General features: G+C 35.5%; 1 protein-coding gene across 1 annotated transcript in view; it reads left to right on the top strand.

The window, feature by feature from the left end:
* Window positions 1-15,483, top strand: part of LOC127957000 (calcium/calmodulin-dependent protein kinase type IV) — a 41,553-nt gene extending 26,070 nt beyond the window's left edge. Inside the window, exons 7-12 of the mRNA XM_052555325.1 lie at window positions 9,623-9,713; window positions 10,141-10,215; window positions 10,369-10,444; window positions 10,995-11,121; window positions 12,180-12,332; window positions 14,038-15,483. Coding sequence (XP_052411285.1) covers window positions 9,623-9,713; window positions 10,141-10,215; window positions 10,369-10,444; window positions 10,995-11,121; window positions 12,180-12,332; window positions 14,038-14,205 — 690 coding nt within the window. The 3' untranslated portion in view covers window positions 14,206-15,483. The remainder of the gene's footprint in view (window positions 1-9,622; window positions 9,714-10,140; window positions 10,216-10,368; window positions 10,445-10,994; window positions 11,122-12,179; window positions 12,333-14,037) is intronic.
* Window positions 15,484-15,538: the final 55 nt, after the last annotated feature.

Below are 15,538 nucleotides of genomic sequence, written 5' to 3'. Positions count from 1 at the left end.
TGGTATAAAGAATTCTTATATGCCAAAAGCTCATGTTAATTTGATTTGTCATGTCATGACAGTGTTTCAACAATGCTTCAAATACTGATGAACACATTAATTTTTATTTAAACTGTCACTCAGTAGGTCATTTAAAAGGATTAGTTGCTTTATAAACAGAAATGCTCGCCTTGCACAGCTCTGCAATGCGTGGCAATGACTTATCGTAATGCGTAATTATAAATAATAACGGTAATGTAGGCGGAAGTACTGACTCAGTGTTTAAAAAGTCAAACCTGCAAAGACTAAGTGAAATGCCGTTTACAAAAACATTTAATAGGTGTCATTAAACGTGCAACAACTTCTGAATGGTCCTCCTTCTCCACATTTGTAAACATTTGAGTTGGTACTTCCGCCAACGTCAAGCGTGATCTTTTCAACGTAAATGTGAATTATGTGAAGTCATGATTGCGCATCGCAGAGCAGTGCAAGGCACGCATTTCTGTTTATAAAGCATATAATTTTTTTTTGAAAATAACAGATTGTTTCGACATAAGACCCTAATTCCTCATCTGGTATCGTGTAGAGCCCTTTGAAGCTGCACTGAAACTGTAATTTTGACCTTCAACCATTTGGTAGCCATTGAAGTCCACTATAAGGAGAATAATCCTTGAATGTTTTCATCAAAAACCTTAATTTCTTTTTGACTCAAGAAAGAAAAGGGTAAACATCTTGGATGTCATGGGGGTGAGTAAATTATCAAGAAATTTTAATTTGAAAGTGAACTAATCCTTTAAAGAGCCATACAGATGGGAAATAAAAAATTACCTGTATTACAGTGTATGATGTAGCTGTCCATCTGTGTAAACAATGTGCAAAGTAATTAAACCAAAAAGTACACGATTTATAAAGTTATTGGCTTCTAAAGTAAGGAGTCGCTGAAACGAGTCGTTATAGATTTCAAATCTTTTGCCCATCTCTATGTACGTCACTAGGAACACTTTGCATAATAATCTCCGCCTACCGTCTTGGGAGAAACGAACCCCTGCCCCACCCCCCCACACAGACGCTCTGGTTGGTGTGATGTCGAGGAGACAGTGTGTTTTTAATTGTAAAGGCAAGTTTGTTTTATTTTCACTGCCAAAGAATGAATATCAGAAGAATCAATGGCTAAAATTCATTTTTACCACAATACCAGAGCAGTACAACAAATCCCTTTTGTTGTGTTCACAACATTTCACTGATGACTGCTTTTCTAATCTCGGTGAGTACAGCAGGATTTTCAAAGCGTTTGGCCATAAAAGATGGTTCATTACCAACTTTATTTAGAACAACGAGCATCTCCGAATCACAACGCGAAGTATGATTATGAAGTTATGTGTTTGTTTTCTCCCGAGCGTCTTATCAGTATGTGTGCTGTCTGCAGCCTTTATCTGCGCTGATCGTCATGTACAAACACGTCATTAAAATGAAGTGTAACTCCGTGAATACTCAACGAAGAGACATGAGAGAGATATCTATAGAAAGCTTGACATGTCTACTTTAAAACTAAACAAGTGCTGTGACAAGTGAAAACAGATATTCTGTGATAAAGTAATCCATATGAAAACAATGCGATGTCTGTTTTTCATGTCTCCCTTCGTCATATCTAATGTAACCACGCCCCCGCGCTGAACACGCTATTCAGATTTAAAACTGAAGCGCGCGGCTTGAATACACCCACACAGAAGAAAAAGCAGCGAAACTGTTCAAGTTTTTTATTTTACTGTTTGTAAAAACAAGACGACTTTGTTACCTTTTTCTCTATCACATTTTAGAAATCATGAGAAATTATATATCAACTGAAAACTTAAAATCTCAAAATTCATCCTTTAAAACTAATTTTAAAATCAGACATTGCATTACCATGTAAATGGTACATCAATATCATGTTACAAAATGTTTTCATTCATGAATAATACAAATTTAAGTTTGGATCGTGCACTACAAAGTCAATGTTCAAATATATGAGTGACAGTTAAGGGGTTAAGGAAACTGAATCTTTTGAACAGCTTCGCGCGAACCGTTTGGGGATCTCTGAGAATTGAGATAATTTTAAAATGATATTTTGACAAAATGACAATGTTTTTTAACCTTGGATGGATTTAAACCTATTGTACAGGACTTATAAACAGTGATAGGAAGCTTAGAATTTTCATCTTACTGGCTCTTTAAGTATTACCATAATATTTCAAAGTCTTTCAAACCCATTAAAATGCACAAATTCATTGTAATAAAAGTTGTAAAAAAAAGTATGGGAATTAATGCATTACATGTAAGTAAGGAATACTTACATTTAATGCATTAATTCCCAAACTTTTTTTGTTATCTGAACCTCTATTAGCTAATATATTTACTTAAAAGTACTCCTTGGTCAGTTTTCGCGTGACATGCAGGTAAACAAATATAAATTGTTTTATTTTAATTTATGTTATTTAAAAAAAAAAAAAATATATATATATATATATATATATATATATATATATATATATTTATATATATATATATATATATATATATATTTATATATATATATATATATATATATATATATATATATATATATATATATATATATATATATATATATATATATATATATTTGTTTCACATTTTTATGATTTAATTAATTATTATCTTTTCATTAAATACACGAACCCCTGCAGTTCTTTCCCAGTTTGGGAAACCTTGGCATTAATGTTCATAACAATGTTAATAACAATAAATGGAATATATTTTCTTACTCTTTGTGTTTTTATATTAATATGGTAGAAGATCATCTTATTTAAATCAATTTAGGTCCAAAGTAATCTAAAAGTAATCAAAAATAGTCTATTATATTACTTAAAATGTGTAATGTAATGGATTAAGTTACTAACTACAAGTTTTGTCATGTAATTTTGAATTAGTAATGGACATTTTGTAAATAACTGAATATAGAAGCCTGTTTCTGCCACATATGAAAAAAATTAAATGTTTATCTTAGAATTTTTACTTTATTTCTGACAAGTCTAAGTTTACTTTTGACTTTTTTAAAGACTTTTTGTCAGAATTTTACGTTCAAAACACAAGTCACAAATTTAAGTTTATATCTTGCTTTTCAGACTGTTTTCTCAAAATTGTGAGTTTATATTTGCAATTCCAAATATTCTCTCAGAATTGTGAGTTTATAATAATAAAAAACTTTTTTTTTTAAATATCAGTTACGAGTTCTGGAAAGTATACAAGTATTCTGGAAAAAAATTCTGAATTGTGAGAGAAATGTCAATTACGAAATGTTAACTTTAAACTGTAAGATATAAAGTTGGAATTACAAGAAATTAAGAAATAGAGAAAAAGTTGAAAATAAACTGTTTTGACAACACATTTCCATCTACATTATTAATCAGGATGTTAGGAGCATTTCATAAACAATGTTATAAAACGTATTTATGGCAAGAAAAAATGACTAGAACTTTGTAATTTCTAGATAAATTTGTTTTCTGCTCATGATGAGAGCATTTTGATTATGTACAATTTTTTTTTTTTTTTTTTTATAATGAGATATTTATTTTAAGCAAAGTATGACCCAGACTTCAAGAGGAAACCCCTATTCCTCGTAAATCTTTTAACTGTCACATGGCCCTCCTTATGCCAGATAGGTATCTACTGTACATGTTAAAATAATAATAGCCTTATAAAACCTTTTAATATTCTCATCCATTTTTCCCCGTCTTAAAGGGCTAATCCACCATAAAATGTAAGTTCTGCCATCATTTACTCAACCCCATGTCACTCTCAACGACGTCCATAATACCTTATTTTGCATCAGACAAAAGAAGTAATCTAGGACAATGTGGTTGGTTCACATCCACTTCCACTACTTGGAAAATATTCTGCTAGATGTCGCTTTTTTTTGTTCTGTGAATGAAAGATAGTAACATGAGCTTGAAACCACTTTATGGTGATTGTCATTTTTCAAACCATTAAGATTTAACTATAAGTAAGCCATTTTAGGTTCCCCTGAAAAGAGCAAACACTATGGTGCTATCAAAACATTAAAGTAGTTTGTATCTATCCCGGCCAGCCGTTGTGTCTAGAAAGCAACCATCCTAAACAAAACTCTTATGAGATTCACGCAGAAATGAGACAATCATCTTGGGCAAAACTGTTATTTGAAACAAGTTAAAGCTTATTCACACTTCAGTGACAGACGGCAGCCAACACCAACATTCACCAGATTACAGTACCTCACTTCTCACACATTCCACAACCCGACAAACTCCAGTCTGCGAAAACAAGCAATGACTAACAGTAACAGGCGCCAACAGGGGTAACACATTTCAACTTTTCTGTAGCCATTGGTCGGCGTCTGTCGGTACAATGTGAAACAGGCTTTACAAAGCCAGAAGCGTAAACTTTGAAAATCAATAATTCTGCAATTCCATTTGGAGCCACTAGTGGCACAGAAATGAAACACTTCACCTTTAACTGTGTGGACCTACATAATGAGGCTAGTTGCTAAAATAATCTTCATGGCGTGGGGACACAGATGGCAGCAGTGGCGAGCTACAGACCTCCTGCTCTTGTCAGATGAGAGGAGGAAGAGAAGGAGAGAGATGATGTACTTTATGTGTGTCAGCTCCACTGAGTTTTGAACAGGATGGAAGTATTCCCTCCGGACTCCAGTAAAAGATAACACTCCTTCATGTCACCATAATAATTGGTGTTGGGAAGCTGGCACACTGTACTGCTCATCCTCTGAGGAATCATTCTGCGGCTCTACTGCAAACAAACCAGTTGGAATGCTTTTACACTAGGGACTATGGTGACTCTGCCTTTATATGGGCAGTCGTGCATACTAGTTTGACAGTTAAGAGAAGTATTTGTCAGTATAAATTTGGATTTTTCCCATGTGAATGACATATGGGAGGACATTTGAACCTGACAATCCATATTTAGTGATGACAGATGTTGTTTGAGACTATAATAGGCCTTTTGATAGCTTTAGCTAAGCATGCTTAATTGCAAACCAAAGTAAATACTCCAAATAATGATAAACAAATTAGACTTTCAACCCAAAAAATAAAAAAGACGAAGAATGAGTGTAATATTAACTGCAATAATATTGAAAAAAGTGGCAAGGTGTTGATGTGTAGTTGCTAGAATGTTCTGGCAGTGTTGGGGAAAGTTACTTTTAAAATTAATACATCACAATATTGCCTTACTCCAAGCAACTAATCCATGAGAAAAGTTACTTTTTTATGGAAAGAAACAATAAGAAAGAATAACCAAGATGCCAAAGTTTAAAGACTTTGTGCTTAACTTTAATGAGGGGAAGCAGAATAATAATTAACACTCAAGTAAAAACAAAAAAAAAAAAAAAATGTATGCAAACATAAATTGCACATAAGGCAGTTTTTTGCATTACCTAAATCTATTTATACTATAAAATTTATATTCATTCTTGAAATATAATAATTTACACAGTGGCTGTCATAGCCTGTTTTCATGACTTTAAACATACATAAAATTTAGACATCACTAACACTTTAAGTAAAATATAACAAATATATAAACTAATATTTAGCGAAATGCTCTTCTCTAAACTTAATTTCTCCTCTGAACAAACAGGCTAGAGACACAAATAATGACTTGCCTAAGGTAAATATAAATCTTGAAACACTGATTGAGCGATAACATGAGACATGAGATGTTCATTCATGTTTATTTCATGTTATAACTAGTAGTAAAGAGGAAGGGATGATGGCGTTCACTCACGTTCTGTGCTGCCGTTTGAACTGAGGCACCTACAGTGATCTGTCACGGCAAATTAAAAAGGGAATCAAAAATGCATTTATTGTTAGAAATTCCTGAAAAAAAGAGAGATAATTAGTTTCTTATAAAAAAGTAACAATATATAGAACTGAAAGTTTCAAATTATCATGTCATTTGCACTGCTTCAGGAGAGTGGGTAAGCTTAAGGAGTGGTTTGTTTGTTTTTCTGATTGGTGGAGAATCTCTGCAGAATCATGGGTAATGTAGTCTTTCAGCTGTTCGGCTGTTAAACAGCAAACAAAGTTGAAATATTGTTGGATGATGGATTAAACAAAAGCATATAGTGTATATTTACAACCTTATAGCTTACAGTAGTTGTGTTTCAGTGGTTTATATTTCACTGTGAGGAAAATGAATGAAATCAGACTGTTGTACCTAATAGCACATATATAGCTATACAGTTGCTTGCTTGTTCTGTATAGTTACAAGGAGTTTGCTTACTGGTCAGGTCAAATTTTTTTTAACAATTAAGTATGTCCAATAGTAATCGTGAAACTTGCTTTAGCAAACAGAACTGGCTGATATATGTATTAAAACCTTCCTCACAATTGGTTCTCTATCACGTTCATCACTTCCCTCTGTTGCACATGTTAGATGATGACCACACGCTATTTCTCTGTAACCAGGCAGACTTATGGCCTATGCTACTCTTGTTTAATACGTTTCCGTGGTAACACTTACCAAGGCACTGGCAAGTGCTTTGGACTGATTATAAATACAGATCTGTTGTGAACGGTGGACGTTGGTCTAATTAGTGGTGTTTTCTAAGGCAGGCATCACTTTTAGCATTGCTCATACTGAGGAATAGCTATCTGAGCAAAGTCCTAACACTTTGGTGTAACTGGTACATTTATTTTATGCATATGTAATGACCTCTCATACATAACAACAACCCAGAAATCTCTAGCAGTTTAATAGTGCTAAACAATACTCAGAATCCTTTACTGAAATGCAAGACTTTGACAATCACCCACAATAATCATGCCAAAAGTTTTGGGGAAATATTCTCAAACCGTGCTGAAAGGGATAGTTCACCCAAAAAAAAAGAAAATTCAGTCATCATTTTCTCATGTTGTTCTAAACCTGTTTGAGATTCTTTCTTCTGCACTTTGAATAATGTGGGTAACTAAACAATTGACAAGTAAATAGCAGTGCTTGCAAGGCAGCAAAAATGAAATGAAATGAAATGAAATAAAAAATAACATTTTAGGAAAAGTGCAGGTTTTGGCTTTCAGGATTTGCATTATTGTAATTCCACATCAGAGCCACTCATAAGTATTAAGTAAAGTGACTTACTATGCCTTATTACTGTAAGTGTTTTTCTGCATAGTCATCAGTATAACTAATTGTACAATTTTAGAGGATTTGTATTCTGCAGCATACAATCAACAACAACAGCACTTTACAATGAACAGTAAAACAAATACTGTTCAAAAACAGGACAAATAACGTAATCAATACAATAAACACATCAAAGTTATAAGAACATTGTTTGAGGAATATCAATACAGTGCTGCCTGGTAAGCATTGTAAAACGAATTGGCCTATGAAATCTATTCAGTGCAGATTGGTCATTACTTTAATTTTGCTCATTATCAGGCCCAGATTAATCTGTTCACTGACCATAGAAGAGATTACCATATGAATTTGAAAACTATTTTGTCACATTTCATGACTAGGTAGTAATATACTGTTACACCTGCCTGAGATCCAGGGCCGCGGGAAGTAATTTTGAACAGGGGGTGCTGTGAATTTTATTTTATTTTTTTGACAAAAAACCTATAGGCCTATTTAAAATACATTTAAAAAATAAATACATTGAGATTTACTACTTTATTGTCATATACACTTCAGTGCACAGGGTCTGAAACACACAGACATCAGTTCTCAGATATGCGCAATGCCTTATTAATCTGAAGCAGAAGCAGAATCAGAAATAATAGTTTAATAATAGAAAGAAAACGAAATAATTACTTTCATTACAATTTCAGATAGCCTATACATACATGCAACTTATTTAGATACAACAAATAATATTACAACAATTAATATTACTCTGACTATTTAAGCAATTTGTTTATTGAACAGTTCTCCACATCCATTACGCAAAAAACACACGCACAGTATAAAGCTTTCTGTCTCCATCTCCAACCTTTTTACACAAACCACAAGGAAATAATCTCCAACTATTTAAACGTTATTTAACAGTTCTCCACAACCATTACGCAAAGAACACACGAACGAAATAATACTCTCCATCCCCACCACTTTCCAAAAATACTATAGTATACTACTTACAAATGCTTGGCTAGTCAAAGCGGATCCCACACTTGTTGCCAAAAAAATAAATGTTACAAGCGTGGCAGCACAATGCTCTTACCTGAGCTACATGCAGGCGGGGTGCCCTGGTTACAGGTTTTCAAATGTCGAGGTGCGCTGTATTAAATAAAGATGAATGTATTCTGCGTGGAACGAGCGGGAAACGTCGTTACTCGGCGACCAAACCTGCCTGCCTGACGTTGACAACGTAGCTTCCGAACCTGTGTTGATTAGGCCTCAAAATATGAAATTAAAATCCAAAATATACGTAATAGACTGCGTGTGTCAAAATCATTTTCTAAAATATTCATAAGGAATTTATAAATTGTGCAAAATAGTTTAATAGGCCCACATTTTTTTTATCTCCCTCTCGTCACTAGGGGGTGCTGCAGCACCCCCAGCACCCCCACTTCCCGCGGCCATGCTGAGATCAGTTGGAAACAAAGAGCATCTTGAGTGGTAGCACCAGGAGTAGAGGGAAGAGGGCATAGAGGGAAAGAGGTCTCAGCTTCATTGAGGTCATCAGGTTGTTTCGATGATATCAGCCCACTACACATCCATAGGCCTCCTCCACCGCATCTGCATCTCCAGCACAGTTGGTAACTGCAATTTCAGCCGGGAAGCAGAGCCTTTGGTTTAAGTCGACAGAGAGCTTCCGATCACAAGCTCCTCTCAGCTGGTCAGTGTTTTGGGTCTTCACCTTGACCCCCACTTGCCCCTTGTGCCACAAACTCCTGTCTCTTTGCACCATGGTCTAAAAGAAGAGGGAGGAAGTTGATGGATATCCGCCTGTTCTCCAGACTCACAGCAAGAAACTTCAGCACCTGGTTGTGCCTCCAGGTACTGTATACCTGCTGTGCATCAGGCTTACCTTACAGCCAACCAGGATGTGTTTCAGGTTCGCTGAAGATGAGTAAAGGGGGGCATCTCATAGGAGCTTCTCCGAACCATTGGTTAAGGTTCACTAGTGAAGGCAAGACATAAGTTGCTTGTAAAAGGAAGCTGATTTGGAATGCTTCCATGCCCCACAGCTCCTTCCCATCTCATCCACTGCCCTTGCTTTACCTGTGAGATTTCTTTTGCACATCTCGTTGCTTGCTCCTGCTGGCACACCTCTTCAGCCACCAATTTTTTGACACTGAAATGGGGTTGCCTCATGCCAGAGAGGTCCTCTCCCTTGTTGTACATGACCAACAATGTTTCGATGCCTCAGAGATGTCTTGGCCTGTTGTACTACTGCCGCTGGAGTCCACGTCCTTTCAGTTTTAAGGGTCAGAGCAACTTGAGCTGCACATGGGTCTCTGTATTCCAGCCTTACAAATATTATTTCCAGCCTTATAAATATTATAACCACATAATGGGGACAGCAACACGTTAATTAGTGTCGCTATATTCTACAGTCACACATGTCTGTGTTCACCTCTGATTAATGAGAGGCAACCGCCTGTGTCTATATGTCTGGTTGCAGTACCTGCATGAGAATGGTGTAGTGCACAGAGACCTGAAACCTGAGAACCTGCTGTACGCCACCTCAGCGCCAGATGCTCCGCTCAAAATAGGTAAGCCTGGATTTTCATCGGCCTGATAGGGGAACAGCAGTTTAGCTAATCTTCTCTTGTTTGTGAATTAACCTGTTAACAAGCAACCTGATCCTGTTGTAGATGTAGAGAATCATTCACTTTCAACTTTAAAGGAAGGATAAGCTCTGATTATGTATGGCATTTATTTGTATTTTTTTTGCTGTAAAATATGAACTGCTCTCCACACGTCATGAGAGTCACCTCATAGACTTCCATTGAAAAAGGGACTAGAGTTGAATCTGGGGACCAGAATATCATAGACTTGAGCAAACCCCTGGCAACCATCCAGAACGCCCCATCAGCTGCTTAGCGATGCTCCACTCTGTTCTTAGCAAGGTTTGCTTTTGCAAGAGCCATTTCAGAAAATGTAAAATCTGATTTTCCTTGACATGATTTATCTTTACAGCGGATTTTGGTTTGTCCAAAATTGTAGACGATCAGGTAACAATGAAGACTGTGTGTGGGACTCCAGGCTATTGTGGTGAGTTTATTTAAGAGGAGTTTTTTTTTTATTTTTTAACAGAGCACCATCTGTGGCCATCAGTTGCACAAGTCTTTTTACTGCATTAGTGCAGCAGAGCGTCGCCTCCCCCTTTATTCTTTTCTTCTGATGTTCTGTCTTTCTCTCCCTCAGCTCCTGAGATTTTGCGGGGATGTGCTTATGGCCCTGAGGTTGACATGTGGTCTGTGGGAGTTATCACGTACATTTTGTGAGTGACACGATGTACTTGTTTAAAGTTATTCTTTCACAAGAATGCTGTGCTTAGTCATTCAGTCTCTCTGTTGTATCAATCGCTGGTTTTGTCTCAGATCAGCCTCGCTGGTGAAAAGCGTGAAGCACGTTTTGAACTTCTGGGTGTAATTCCAGGAATGGGATGTAGTATCTTTTATAAAACATAAAGTCTAATAACGTTTGACAGAAAACAAAACTAAAACTCTTTTCAAAAAATCTATCATCAGTAAATGTTGTTTTAAACCCATTTAATCCATTTAAGCTGACTGGAATTTAAGTAATTATTCACAAAAAAAAAATAGATGATAATAATCAGCATATTAGAATGAAATCTAAAGGATTATGCAACATTAAAGAATGAAGTAACGTGTACTAAAAATTCAGCTCTGATATCACAGAAATAAATTGCATTTTAAAATATATTCAAATAGAAAATAATTCTCTAAAACTGTAGTTCAATGCCACTTTGTAGAGGTGAAGCTGATGTTTAAAACTAGCACTGTATTTTGTTTCTATTCTATGTACAGGTTATGTGGTTTTGAGCCCTTTTTTGATGACAGAGGAGACCAGTACATGTTTAAACGCATCCTGAACTGTGAATATGAATTTGTCTCCCCCTGGTGGGACAATGTGTCTCTCAATGCCAAGGACCTTGTGAGTAAATCTCAATATATATATTGATATATATCAATTCACTAATAATCCTCAGTATACCCTAAGTATAAAAATATCACACACACAAACACACACACACTTACATAGTTGGTTTATGGGAATTTCCATTGGCATAATAGTTTTATATTGTACAAACTATAATTTCTATCCCCTTACACTTACCTTACCCCTAAACATTTCTGCATTTTTAGATTTTCAAAAAAAGCAGGACAAAATAACAGGAAGTGTCCTCATCATGTCTATGTTGTAGTAACCATGACGCTATATATGTACATCCTCATAAACCATATATACCAGAACACACACACACACACACACACACACATACATAAGAACATTTTGATGTCTTTTAAGTCCTTTTAATATCTGCTGTACAGTATATTGTTCTATACTTTATAATAGTTATAATGTTAAGTTCTAATTGGAGGTCTGCGTTCGCCACTGTATGAAAAACACTCACCTGTAAGAGCACATCAGTTCAGTTCTATTTCAGTACACCTAGCTGCTACATTGCTTGGCAACAGTAAACTGCCTACAGTTATGCTAATGATCTATATAACTTTGCGGAAGAATTATTTAGACGCGCACACACACACAACACACACACACATATATATGTATACATTTCTGCTACATATTGTGCCTAACAACACCCCTTAACCACAGTAATATCACTATTACTTACAAAGAGAATATTGCTATATTAGACTTCTTTAGGGACTTTTAGGGTTCCACAAAGAACCTTTCAGCAAACAGGCTTTATTGGTAATGGGAAGGTTCCATGGATGTTAAAGATTCTTCATGGAACCATAGATGCAAATAAAGACTATTTTAATAATGAGAAAACCCAGACTGTATTTAGCACCGACCACTTGTGATCACCAAAAACACATCTTTATGGAAAAAGGAAAAAAGGAGGAAAGAACATTTGGCCAGTCAGAAACATCTCTGCCTGTCAGTCATTTTGCTCGTTCAGTAACGCTGATGTTGGGTTTCAAATCTCTTGAAAGTGTTACTCATCTTTTTTGGCTTCACAGGTGAAGAAACTGGTTGTCCAGGATCCAAAGAAACGGCTGTCGACACAGCAGGCGCTGCAGCACCCCTGGGTGACAGGAAAGGCTGTTAACTTCACTCATATGGACACGGCTCAGAAGAAACTCCTGGAGTTCAATGCTCGAAGAAAACTCAAGGTTTGAGGTTTTTGTCTAAATAACACTTTTTTTATGATACCCACATTTCTAAGGCATGACATGATTGTCTGGGTCCTGTGCCCAGTAGCCCTGTGTGTTACTCTGGTCCTGCATTTACATGTACATGTGATTTTGTTGTGAATTTTTGTCAATTAATTAATTATAAGACAAGATAAACACTTAAGATTTCTTGTTTATTCATACAATTGTGTTTTGAAAATGAATGTTAAAAAGTGAGGATCAAATATGATGTGCTTCTGAGGAACATTTAATTGTACATCTCTCAATCATTACTGTATTGCATTGCATTAAATTGAAAGTGACGTGTCATACAACCAAGTATGGTGAGCCATACTCAGAATTCATGCTCTGCATTTAACACATCTCAGGCATTCACACACAGCAGTGAACACACACACAACGTGAACACACACCCGGAGCAGTGGGCAATTACATGCTTTGCCCTCCACAATAAGAACTACAGAGCTTTGGTCATAAAACTAAGTATCATTTTTGACGGGAGAGTGACAGCTAATACTTATCTGTATTTAATATTAGTAGTCTGCTACATCATAAATATCTCACTGATTTACATTATTAGCTTTTAGAGTTTCATCTTACCTTTTGGACTAACAAATATTAGCAACTGCACTATATTTTTTTCTCAGTTTGGCCCACTGAATAAAACTGAGGTGTTTTTTTCTCTGCACAATCATGAGCTCCATATTCTCCTTTATCATAATATATGAGTATATGCATATGTCAGGCTTTATAGGGTTGACATTGTTACATTTGTTCAGAACTTAAACATGTATAAAAGCCTCAAAGCATTGCTCCTGGCAAAAAAAGGTTCCATAGACTTTAGACCATAAACCAAAAAGACCAGAATATCATAGAAATATGTACATTTGACTGGGGCCAGAGTACCTTAGTAGCCACATAGAAACATATTAAAAAGGCTTTATCAAACATAGTGCAAAAGCAAGTTCCACTCACATATCCTCAGAAATGTCAAAATTGAGGATTTTCATATTCATATTCACAGAGGAAGTTTGATGCTTCTAGTGGCTTAGAATTTACACGTGTCCATAAAGGAATAGTTCACCCAAAAATGAACTTTTGCCAAAAGTTTACTCGCCCTCAGGACATCCAAGATGTAGATGAGTTTCTTTCTTCAGTGAAACAGATTTAGAAAAATTAAGCATAATATGCTGTAACTTGCTCAACAGTTGATACTGACAACGAGACAAAAGCTCCATGCATAATCCAGATGACTGTAGTCCATCAGTTAATGTCCTGTGAAATTAAAAGCTGCGTGTTTGTATCAGAAGAGAAACAGACACAGATCAAGCACTGTATACAAGCAAAAACAGCCCAGAACAGTTTTAAACAAACATGTTGGTGGATTTTGATGTGAAAGGACAACAGGGGATTTACTTTTTTTTTTTTTTTTTTTTTACTGGAGGAAACATTATTATGGATTATGGAGTCATAAAAGTTAAAACGCCTTTAAAATTGATTTATTTCTCACAAACACGCAGCTCTTTTTCTTCTTAAGACATTAATTGATGTACTGGAGTCATTTGGATTACTTGTGGAATATCATGATGTTTTTATCAGCAAATAATAATCAAAACAGCTGAATATGCTTGAATATTAATGTTCTGAAATTCTAATAGACACCCCTGTGTTTGTGTCTCCACAGGCAGCGGTCAAAGCGGTGGTAGCTTCAACTCGATTGGGCAGCGCAGGAAGCCATGGCAACCCAGACGGCAACAAAACCGACAGCAGTCCGTCCTCTATCAAAGAGAAGACAGCAGAGGATCAGCCGGACACTGAACAGCCTCAGATTCTGAACGAAGAGCCTCACTGAGCCTCACTGGAACTCAAGACTTCTTCCCTTCAACAAAGGAACGTTGCTTTTTGCAAGTGGGCCTCATAAAGGACGGAACGGATGGGCTTTGTTTGGTTCTCCTGCATGCGGACTTGTTTGTCTATAGAAACGTCCCACATTGTGACATTGTGAGCCAGTTGCCATACCATGCCAACATTTGATAAGTCCGTAACTTCGGATTTTGTACAGTGAATGAACATCATTGGATGGCAATGAGAAGAACCAAATGTCTTCAGATGATCATTACGTCTATGGCAGTTAATATTTATATTATCATGCTTTTTTTAGATAATTGCCAAATTATCATATAGTACATTCAAGGACATATTTTGCTTTTTAGATGTATAAATCACATTTGTGCAGCTTTTTATTGAAATCGTTTTATTTGTTTCTTCGTTAAGGTTTTTTTTTTTTTTTTTACATAATATCGGTCACTGGTAGAGAAAGATGTGGACACTGAACTAAACCTTTACATAAGCTTCAACTGAGAATGCCTTATCATATACCATTTTTTATAATTCATTCAAATGTAACATTTTAAAATATTACTAAACAGTGTGTCCTAAACTTAGACAATAAGCATATTGTACTTTGTTTAAATAGGGATATGCCGATTTCTTCTTTACTTTCATTTAAATCTGTGTTGAGAACATGCTATTAGGCCTATCTGACACACACACACACACTCACACACAAATTGCAATGAAAAACACTCCTTTGTGCCAAAATGTTCTTAATTTTAGTAGACTTTTTATAATCTCGTATAATTTAAGAATTTTCCTTTAAAATAATTCAAAACTAATTTGGTTTTTATCTAAATTCATCTCAAAATTCAGCGCTTTACTAATGAGTCTGTGATCTAAACACACATGGAAGAACATGGAGGAGATTTTTTAACTTATTCAATATTCTTTAAAGCATGCATGTATTGTATGGTATGAGGGAATGCTGTTTGATAATCTGATAATCACATGTAAGGAATGTAATGTGGATATAAAGGGGGTTATGTTTTGCATGTAGGAATGTTATCTTAACTGCTGCAATTGTCTTTTTAATGTTCTGTATTTTACAGATAAAACTCGCTGTCTAATTAACAAAATGATACTGGAGGCTATTTGATGGTAACTTTGTATATGACAACTTTGTTTATCTGCCTGTTTCTTATAAGGAGTCAAAATGCCAATAAGATAGCACTGAATATTACTATCAGAAATAAAGAATGCAAAAAAGAATAAAAGTTTCTGGATCACTGCGTAAGTTCTGAATGGGTGACATTAATTAATGAAATATAGGCTAATATATATATATATAT

The sequence above is a fragment of the Carassius gibelio genome, chromosome B5, assembly GCF_023724105.1.
Source record: "Carassius gibelio isolate Cgi1373 ecotype wild population from Czech Republic chromosome B5, carGib1.2-hapl.c, whole genome shotgun sequence".
Classification (NCBI taxonomy): Eukaryota; Metazoa; Chordata; class Actinopteri; order Cypriniformes; family Cyprinidae; genus Carassius; species Carassius gibelio.
This window is presented reverse-complemented; position numbering and strand designations above follow the sequence as displayed.